The following is a 10,829-nucleotide window of genomic DNA, read 5'->3' on the forward strand; positions in this document are numbered from 1 at the left end:
TGGATTATTTGTTTAACCATTCAATAATGCTGGGAAAATCATAGGTTTTATTTATGAATGCACTTTAGCTCATTCATTTTAAACAGGCATATTTTACCGTTAGAAAAATCTACAAATCTGCTGCTTCAAGCACTTTGCTTATAACTTAGATTAACCATAGTGCATTTTCCAGAAATGTCATTAGATATCACAGTTAACACAGAAAAGCACACCAGAATGTATTAATTAAGAAAAAAAAGCATTTATTTATTTATTGTTTATCAGTTAATCTTGGTTAGGTATATATGCATCCAAGCTGGAAAGCAGAATCTGGTTTTGGAATGTGATCAAAGACTCAGCTGCTTCTCCACTGGACCATGCAGCACAAACTTTTTAGGACTAAAGGGCAGGGATGAAGAGTATAATCCCATCAGGGAGAAGAAGGGTCAGTCTAAGGACACTTGTTCCATTCGCTGCAGTGTGCTGCTGTACCCCAAAATAAAACACTGTTTGCAGTAATACTAAGCTCAGTTTTACTCTGAAGAGGAAACATATCTAAAAATTACACTTTTTTACTCAGCATTTCTGCTTCCTAGGGATAAAACTGTTGAAGGCATTTACCTGAATGACACAAACGTGTATTAATTCTTGTTTTGGTGTGGTTTTTTTATTTAACCTGTCTGTCAAAAGCAAAAGTGCTCAGAAACCATAACTAAATTCTGTTCTCCACACTCAGTGTTTCGTTTTTCAGAGTGACAGTGAAACTGCGGATGGAAACCACGAGACCACCAGAGCCAGCAGCAGCAAGAGCAATCCTCCATCCCTCACAAGATGCACAGTGGTGTATTTCCTCGGCTTCGATCCGCATCCCTGAGATCTAAACCACTCGACCACCTCGTTCAGGCTGTATTGCTGGGGCTCATACCCCAGCTCCTTTCTGGCCTTCTCCATGCTAAAATAATGCGTCACCCCAGTTTTGTAAACCTCTGTGCGCGTGAGGAGAGGCTGAAAATTATAAATGTGACCTACAAGGAAATGAACTATTTCAGTAAGGAATGCAAAAAAATAGACAAGGGAGAGAGGAAGACGACAGGTTGGGAACTTGTAACCCAAACCTTCCACTAACGGTCTGAAAAATTCAAAGTTATTTACAGGCCTACCATCTGAAATAAAATAGGCTTGGCCTGCAGCTACGTGCTTTTTGTTGGCTTTTAGGGCCTCGGAGGCAAGGATATGAGCCTGAACCAGATTGTCGACGTGCACAAATTCTACTAAACTAAGAGGATCTCCATATACAAATTTAAACAGTCCCCTTTCAATGTAACTAACTATTCTTGGGAGATGTCTTTGTTCTCCAGGCCCATAGATGCCTGCTGGTCGGAGAGCACAGGTCCTTAACACACCTTTCCCGTTTCCAAGCTCAGCACCGTTTGCCTCCAGCACCTTCATTTCAGCTACAGATTTGGTCCGGGAGTAGTGATCTGGATGAAGGTGAAGCGGTAGATAAGGCAGAGATTCGTCCCCATTTTCTATAATCTGGCCTCCAAATATCACGTTATACGTGCTTGTATAAACCAGACTTGACACTCCTGTGCTCTTGCAGGCTTGGATGACATTTTCTGTTCCTTTCACATTAACATCTTCTATAAGTTTTCGGTTCAGCTGCTCCCTGCCAGACATTCCATAGGAAGCGATATGGAATACGCAGATTACATCTCTGAGAGCCTCCTCCAGTGCAGACAGGCAACAGACATCCCCTTGCATGAACTTTATTCCCTCTGGCACGGTTTGAAGTGGCTTCGTGACATCAAAGAGAATCACATCAACTCCCTTTTGGTATATGGCACAACCTAAACTAAACCATGATAGAAACCGTATGTTAGTATACATAGCATAATGATGCATGAAACATTTCACCTGGAGGTAGGAGAAGACGATTAACTATTTTATTACTGGTGTTTTTTCTTTCTTTTCTGATGGGGGTCTTTTAAATATTCAGCCATCTACTACGGGCAAGATTCAACTGTGATACTTTAGGTACTGATGCTCCATTGATACTTTGGGGGAAAAAAAAAAAAAAAAAAAGAAAGACGTGGAACTGCTGTAAAGGAAAACTAAGAACAGAAATAACCAACGCAGCCTTTTGGAAGAACCCAGCTATTACTCTGCTTCTGTCCCCTACAGATCAGCTACAGCAAACCTTTCAGATGTAAACCTGTAGCTGAATATTTTTTAAAAAATTAATATTGGTTTTATCTTACTGCTTTTGTACCATCCCAGTTTTGTCATAACAATAGGTTGGTCTTTGCCATTGTGTTTGAAATTTATGGAGAAGAGGAACGGGCGAGATGCTTCTAAGCTGGTGCGAATACTTTGCCAAGTCTACATTTTACTCTGAGTCACAGGTATAAAGACAGGTATTGACACAAAGTGTAAATCTGGTATTTCTCTCCCCTTTCCTACAACTGTTGTATTTCTATAGTACGTAAAGGGTGAGACAATGGAGGAAAAAGCCAAGCAGAAGTCAGACAGGGATCTTCTGAGGTATGTTTTTGGTTTTGTTTTTTTTTTCCACCCGCGCTTGAAATTTACTTTTTGGTCATGACTGTAATCTCTTTCACCTATGTAAGCAGTTGTAACTCTGAAAGTACTCTAGAGGATAGCTCAAAATAGGATTTTTTTTCTTTACATGGCCTGCAGAGCCACCTACAGTAAGGGGAGATGGATTTCACTGAAATAGGTACCTTTATTAACAACTCCAATCCTAAAACATCACTGTCCATAAAAATAAACATATTCTTGAGTGTAGAGAGCAGCTGGAGTATTTAATCTCTACAGCTAAGCACGTGTGTCACTATTTGCAGGCCATGGCCAACTGTCAAAGCTCTGCAGACAAGTGAAGGCTTGCTCTCCAGAGCAGGCTGGAGGAGGAGGATCTAAACCCCCATTACGGAGGTGACCAGGTAAATGTCTGTGAGTCAGTCAATGCTTGACATTTGGAAACAGAATAACATGTTTACTTAAAACATGTGGAAACAGAATAGTATGTTTGTTTAAAACCGAGGTCCCGATGAATCAGATGGGGTGAACTGTATCAGGCCCACAGTCCTCCCGTTTACAGACAGATTTTGTTGCCTCACCAGCAGCAACCCATTAAGTTTATTCTTGTACCTAGTAAGTAAGTAACACACTAACCGGAAGCCAAAATAACCACCTCCTCCAGTAATGAGGACTGTTTCCTTGGCAGTATTTTCTGGTTCCATCCTCTTTCCTTTGGCACTATTTAAGGAAATTGACCTATAAAACACATAGTAAAAACGCACATTAAAACCAATCTGAGTTTTAACACATCACTACACATTCAGTTATTCACAGATCTATTGTCATCTTTTAATTGAGGCCCTTCATTTCACCATCTGCTGGGCGAGGCAGAACCACATTCTGCCCTGGTTTTCCTCGGGAGGGCGGTGGGGCTCGGAAGAAAGATGGCTGTTGCGAAGAAAGCATAAACATATATAGATATATCTATCTGTTACGATGAGTTAAGTGTTCAACTCCCCTCCCCAGGCCTTGTTCTGCGGCTCTTCCGCGCACACCGACGGCAGGCGGGGCAGCGGGGCGGGACCGGCCTCTCAGCAGGGCTGGGCCGCGGCCCAGCGCCGCCGCCTCCTCCGAACCGACCCTCGGGGAGCGCTGAGGAGCCCCCGCGGCGGGAAGGGGTCTCGGGGTCGCTGCCCGCCCGAACCCCGGTGGGGAGTTCCCGCCCCGTACCTGCTCTGCCGGTGGCCGCCGCCTTCCCGTAGTGCCCCGCCGCTGGGCTGCACGGGAAATGGAGTTCGGCGGGGGCGGGTGCCGGGCCACAAGATGGCGGCGGGGCGGTTTGGGCGGGAAGCGTGGGGAGGGCGGTGCAGTGGGAGCCGCTCGATAAATACTGAATTTTTGTCCCGGTGGGCGTCGGTTTGCCGGAGTTTGCCGTGTTTCGGCAATTTGCGTGCCCAGAAGATGCAGCTTTTCGCTTTCCCTTCCCCAGCGACACGTGAGCAGAGCTTGGCTCTCAGCTGGAGGCACTTCAAAATGGGGAATGTTCCCTTGTCTTTGAGCTCTGAGCCCTTTCCAGCTGTCACAACCCGATGTTTGTACTTTTCCTCCCTGTATTGGCCCAGGGGCCGAGGCTCTGCAGGGATCTAGGGGTTTGAGAGAGGGCTCTGGTGGCTGAGGAACCCTTTCGTGCTGGCTGTTTGGGCGGGTGGGAGAGTTTCTCCAGTGAGGCGCTTGGAGAACATTAGAAAGAACTCAAAAAGTGGATTCTGTGCCAAAACTACTTAAAACACACAAGTTTCTGTTGTGCAGAACCTTAACAGAAGTAGCCTCAGTATGCCGTGTTTTTATTTTGATTGATGGCTGGCAAGAATTAAAACGAAGCACATTCTGAAAAGAATTTTGTGAGCTTTGAAGAGTTTTTCTTAGCAAGCGCTTTTTGCTGGTGAGTCTCTGTGACTCTTCAATAGCAGTCTCAAGCGTTGATCTTGTGCTGTACAACCTGAATATGGAGAGCTGCTGCATCTGGGTAGATGCACAGAGTGTCTGGTTTGGAGAGCATCCTTAAATCACAGCTGATTTCCTTGTGTCTATGGGCAGAGAGTGGGTTTGAGGCACCCATGAAGCATCCCTTAAAATGCTGTACAGACATACAATCAGTGGTGTGTTCATAGAAGTATAAGAATTCTAGCTCAGAAGCAGAAAAATCACTTACCTGTCCCTAAACATTAAATATAAGAATTCTGTAACTGTGCATATACTTTCTGGATTTATCTCTAAAACCCCAATCTACTTGAAGATTTTTAGAAAGTTTTCCCAACTGTTTAATCATTTGGAAAGTGCAAATGAGTCCCGAACTCTTCCCTGAGATCTGCTAACACAAAGCGTTTTATCTTTGAGAAGAATCATGGTAGATTATGACAGTTGATGTCCATCTTAAGATCAAACAGAATGTGTTTGAATAGAATATTGGAGAATTGTGGAGACGCTGAGGTTGGAAGGAAATGCTGGAGATTGCCCAGTGGAACCCCTCGCCCAAAGCGGGTTCAGCCAGAGCAGGTTACGTGGGGTTGGTACTGAATATCTTCAAGAATGGAAACTTCACACCTTCAGCCACTTTCTCCTGATAGCATATGGATCTTTGTACTGTCTGAATGGTGTCTCTGACCTTGCTTTCCATGTTGTGGGGCTAAATCCTTGTATCTGAATAGGCAGCTGTTAACCTCAGGATGACTTTATGTCCTCTGGGCTTTGTGGTATGTCCAGGCAGGACAGTTTGCAGGATTGAGACACCTCGCTCTCTCTACATTCTGCTTTTACTTGGTTTCTGCCTGGTTTATTATCTACAGTGAGCGAATTGTCTCAGATTATCTCATAATTAGAGTAAATATTATGAATTATCTCATAATTAGGGTAAATATTATGAATATACTAAAGTGGTAGTTAAGATACTGTAAAGCATCTGCTCTTAAACCACTATCAGTTTCATTTCTCATTATAGTAAATAGTCCTTTTTGGCTGCAATGAATAGCAAGGAACATTCGTTCCTTCAAAATGGTGACATCTGTGAGAGCTGTGGGTAAATATTGTCTTCATTTTATGTTGACAGATTTGATGTTAAGACTTGACACTTTGCGATCTCATCGTTTTGCACAACCCATTTGTTCATGCTCTTTCATTTCCCGTGAGATCCTGCTTTCCCTAAGACTTTATGGACTTTCTGACTGTAACATAAATTCTGTATTGCCATCAAATAAATGGACTTCCAGATTTACTTTATATATAATGGAAGGTTTGTTCTGGGATTGGTTCTTTTTTTTTTTTTTTTTTTTTTTTCCTACTTAATGATCCAGAAGTTTCTGCCCAAAATGTAAAAGTAATTCAGTATACACAGTTGTAGTGGGAGGGCAGGGGGAGAGAAGTGTGGAAAGATAAAAAGAAAAAAATATATTTTGCAGCACAGTCATGTATTAATAATTCATTTCTTGGGTTGTTTTTTTTTTTTTTTTTTTTTTTTTTGTCAAAACATGTAAACCTGGTCTCTACTACCGCTTTTCACATCAAAGACCCAGGCGTTTCAGAGCCTGTGCCGTGCTGTAGTGTCCCTTGCATGTATCCCAGCCTGCAGAGAATCAGATTATGTCAGTCACTTGAAGAGTTCGCATGAACTGTTCGCTGTACTAATATTAATAAATCAGGAAATCAATTGTATGGGGCTTAAAGACTTAAAGGCAAGTATGCAAGTTAGACCCTCCAAAAACATCAGTGTGGACTTCTCCTTAGGACACCTGTTCACTGCACGGCGTTGCTTGTGGAAAGTGTCATGCATTTGGTGACGTGGTGATGACAAATCAGAGTACTTAAAGTTTCTTTTCCCTGTGAGTTCCAGTAATGGAAAAACTTACTGTTCTCTTCCACACTGAGAAAGAGAAAGATTTCAGCATTAATGGTATTCACTGTTTAGTGAGCACCATTCACTAAGGCTGATTAAAATTGTTCATCCGAACAGTTGCTTTATATAATTTCCCTACTAATTCTTCTGTGTTCTTTCATTTTAGGAGATATGACTTTATGCACATTTCTAGGCCTGACTAGAAGGAGATGTGGGGAGTAGTGGATTCCTTATCAAAGTATGAATTCACAAAATGGAAAGCGGGTTTTGTGTTTTGTTTTGTTTTTCTCAACAGAACTCTTGCAAAGGGTCATACTGTTTGCAGAGTATTTTGAGGTCTTTGGGTGAAGGAAGAGGTTAGATTTATGTTGCAGTGAAGGTCAGTGCCTTTGTTGTATGATTCTTCCTAATACTGTGAAACAGTGGCTAAATTCCATCTTTTAGCTCTGGGATCCTCTTGAATGTGGATGCAGATTTTGGGGTAAATGTTAACCTCTAGCTGGCAAGTTCCTTTTCATACAGGACCAGGAGGAGGATCCAACAAAGACCCCACTGGGAGGGGATGTTGGCAGCAGCAGTGCAGGGACCCTCTCACAGGTTTTGGGGCAGCTCTGCTTAAAGCTGTGCTCAGCTGGGAGCCTTTGGTGGCCACTGGTCACCAGGTGACGGCGGCAGCTCTGCCATGGCGTGATGTCAGCTCTTCAGAAGGTACAAACTGCTCAAACTTTGGTCGTTTTCACCCCCAAAAAGCAGGTTGGGTGGAAATACTGAGCAGTTACTAATTAAACCGGCTGCTTATGATCAGGTTGGGTGGAAATATTGAGCAGTTGTGGGTTGAAACAGCTTCTTAAAGTGTCTGGACGATTCCTTTTGCAGTTGTGTATTCTTCAGTGTGACCTGAGAGAGGGTGCTGTTGTACCACGGTGCTGATACAGCTTCTGACGTTGTTAATATCAGTGTTATATTTGATGTGATGGTACCAGACCTTACGGCTTAGTTACCAGCTAGGTATTTTATGCAATATTTGGGCACTGTATCTTGTAAACAACAGGATTACAGCAGTCAGATTTCTTTCCAGGTAGCCATTCACAGATGGGAACAACCAAGGCTCGGTACTCATGCCTTGACGAGGTTTAATTTTATGGGTGGGTTTCCCTCTAGTCATCTTTAGTGCAGTAGTTATGAAAAATCGTGACTATAAAAGACACTGAAAATGCTTTGAATTATTTTTGCAAGGACTCTTGAAGAACAAGCTTGATTCTGAGGTGTCTGTTCAGCCATATGAAGTGAAGCATGCATTCTGTGGAGTCATCAGAAATGAACTTATTTTCTGTTCTGTAATGCTTGAAAAATGCACATTGTCATATTTTCAAAAGTAACATTTAGTTATTTATCCTAAGAGGAAGGGAAGAAAGATTACATATTTTAGAATAAGCGAATGGCTAGAGCACAGGACTGGGAATAACCCGTGTTCTCCCTTTTCACGTTGATAACAAATCGCTGTTGATGGTCCGTGTGTCTCTTTGGGCACTCTGCAGGGCACGACGATAACCCAGTTTTCAGAATGAGTGGATATTAATCTTCATAACCTCCATGGAGCTAAACAAAGTCTCAAGGGACTCTTAACAGCCACTCCTAAGTGTTTCACTCTGGGTGTCTGAAGTAAGTGGTTGCTCCAACAACATTGATCCTGAGCTCCCTTAAGCCTAAGGGTTCTTTTAAGATATAATTTGACCTGATGTATTACCTGATGTTCTGAGGCGCTAATATCTGTTTGCAAAGTATGTTGCAAAGATATTAGTACTTAACGGTATAAAAGGATGTTATCCAATATAATTGCGGCACCTTAGAGGTAAAAAGCCAGATTTTCACCCACCCTGTAACTTCATGAATAATTTCAGTAATGCAGAGGGGGTGCACAGCACTGCAAGGGCTAAAGAATTGAGCTTCTGTGTACCTGAAAGGATTATATGCTTTAAAACTTAGCACCTTAAGAAACATCTTACGAAAAGACTAGCAAAATATTCCCCAAAAGACTTTCAGAGATGATTTCACTCTCAAGGTGAGAGAGAACAGGTTTTGGAATGCAATGCTGAAATTCCGAAAAAAAAAAAAAAAAAAAAAAAAAAAGACAGTGCAACTGTCTTTGATTCAGTTACTTAAAGCAAGCCTTCTCGTAAGTTTAAATAGGCAACTATTGCAGAATTATATACTTACATTTCAGTAATTGTCTGATTCGGTCTCAAATGTGTTTGATGTGCATTCTGCCCATTTGTACCACACTGATAACGAGGAATGCATCCCTGTTGTAGTAATTTAGATTTAATTCAGCTATCCATAGGTTTACAGACACCTTACCCTCTTAGCTACCAAAACCAAGATGAGGTTGGTCTGTTAAGAATCATTGACACTAATAATTGACATCCAGTTGATGGTTGGAGATGTACTACTTTGATCTTTTGGAAGGATCTAAAGTATATTTCAGCTTCACCGGCAGCTAACTGTGTGCTGCACTGTATGTGGAACAAACTCAAGGCAAAATGTGTTCTTTAATCTGTATTTTGTATTATGTTAATTTTCTGTCTGTGAATAAGAAGTCTGCAGGTGCTGATGGTGAGGACGAGAAGAGATGTGTCAGCAAGATCACCAAAGCCTGAATTTGTTGTAGCATTTCTGGGGGTTTCTCAGTGGAAGCTGTATTTGCTGAGGGGGAACGGAAATATATTTGCTGAGGAAATGTTATCCATCTCCAAATTTACTTCTGGTGCTCTCATGTTCGTGATATTGTGTTCAAGGTCTAGGCAGTGGTCTCCCATTTTCAGGCACTTATAACAGCAAGAAAGCAGAACAGACACTGGCTTAAAAATGGTACCACACATTTTAGTTCTGTAATTACCTTGAAAACGTTGCAAAAAATTACATAATTTTGCAGAGGAAGGATTAGGTAAGAGTTTGAACATGTAAGCAGAGGAAAACAACTTCGTAAAAAGGATGCAATCGCTTTCTTGCTTCAGCTGTATTTAAGTTAGATAACCTCTATAAGGCTTACTTAATGGCACCTTGGTATTTACAATAGCATAGTGTTCTTATGTATCTGTGATACTATTTATTCTGTTCCACTCAACTAATGACTGCAGAACTCAGATTTCCTAAGTATTTTATTGTGGCCTGATGTGTAAGTTAATTCTATCTCAAATCAAATAGTTCTGGCACAAAACTGAGTTTTCCTTTGAAACGGATTTGTTCAGAACCGAAAAGTTTGAAAGTTGAAGGTACTTGGTCAAAACAAAATAAATCCCTTAACTCTACAATGGAGCAAAGCTTCTGAAGTTACAGAGACGAGATAGTTCTAACGTGCATTTATCTTCTGTTCAAAAGCCTTATTTGGACATGTTTTGCCCCAGAATGGTAACATGAAGAACATGTTCCAAGTGGGAGCTATTCAGCTGGGAGTGTGAGCCTGCTGTAACTTAATTTACTGCAAGGCATTCTTGCTCTTAATTGTCACTCCACTTAACAAGTTGTGGGCACAGCGTCTGGTTATAACTACATTTGAATTTTTGCTACTTCTGAGGGAGAAACAAGATCTGAATAACCAGGGGATTCAAATATATGACTTTTTGTTTGATTTTTGCAGTGAAAGAGTTCTGACTGAGCTTTGCATTTGAAGTGCTGCTTCGTTGTCTTTCAGAGAGTGTCCAGCCCATTGAAACAGAATTTGTGCCAGTTGAAAATGCTGGATTAATTCCAGGATGTACATCAACTTAATTCTTTGTTCATCCTAGGAACAGGGAAGACTCAAGCATCAAACACATTATGGACAAGCAGTATAAACTGAAATGTTCTTCTAAATGACTTAGAAGAACGACATGTTCTAGTAACCAGATTTCTTGTATAATGAAAGTTTCTCAAGTCTACTATGTAATCTTCAAGTTAAAAAAAATAATAATTACCACGGGAGTTCTTTATGCACTAGCTGAATAAAATGATATAGAGGAAAATTACTTGCCTAATCAATTTAGATATTTAGATATATTAGATTGCCCTTTCGAAAAATCGTCTGGGAAAGCCTGGGAAGTGGTTTGAGTGGCCAGTGAGAATCTCTTGAGTGCCATATTGTTAATAGTACAGCCAAACAAACTTCTCTATTTATGTTTCTCATGCAGTTTTCATCCTGGCTCCTTTCCCTACCATCATAAATAAAGGTATTCTCTGCTAGGAACTGGCATCAACTAAAGCAGGCAGTTAATCACACTTGAGCAACATACACATTATTAGCTTAGCAGGCAGAATCATCCCACCTCCCATGATGTTTTATCTGTTCATGAAGAAAATGCCTTCCATAATTGTAATTAAAAAACCAAAATGACTCACAGTTTGTAAGTGTTAATAAGAATATGCTGTGCAGCCTAACTCTCTT

General features: G+C 41.3%; 1 protein-coding gene across 1 annotated transcript; it reads right to left on the minus strand.

Moving 5' to 3' along the window:
• Positions 1 to 217: 217 nt before the first annotated feature.
• Positions 218 to 3,799, minus strand: SDR42E1 (short chain dehydrogenase/reductase family 42E, member 1). The gene is made up of 3 exons (XM_014942222.1): positions 3,751 to 3,799; positions 3,175 to 3,276; positions 218 to 1,834 (listed from the first exon to the last, which is right to left on the minus strand). Exons 2-3 carry the CDS (start codon positions 3,240 to 3,242, stop codon positions 727 to 729), a joined length of 1,176 nt encoding a protein of 391 aa, XP_014797708.1. The 5' UTR covers positions 3,243 to 3,276; positions 3,751 to 3,799; the 3' UTR covers positions 218 to 726.
• Positions 3,800 to 10,829: the final 7,030 nt, after the last annotated feature.

This window comes from Calidris pugnax, unplaced genomic scaffold (genome assembly GCF_001431845.1).
Source record: "Calidris pugnax isolate Ruff unplaced genomic scaffold, ASM143184v1 scaffold28, whole genome shotgun sequence".
Classification (NCBI taxonomy): domain Eukaryota; kingdom Metazoa; phylum Chordata; class Aves; order Charadriiformes; family Scolopacidae; genus Calidris; species Calidris pugnax.

Bases quoted from the DNA above. Each gene is read 5' to 3' on its own strand.
- SDR42E1 (XM_014942222.1), bottom strand. From the start codon at position 3,242: ATGGAACCAGAAAATACTGCCAAGGAAACAGTCCTCATTACTGGAGGA. The intron at 1,835-3,174 runs GTTAGTGTGTTA...ATCATGGTTTAG, and splicing joins GGTGGTTATTTTGGCTTCCG to TTTAGGTTGTGCCATATACC.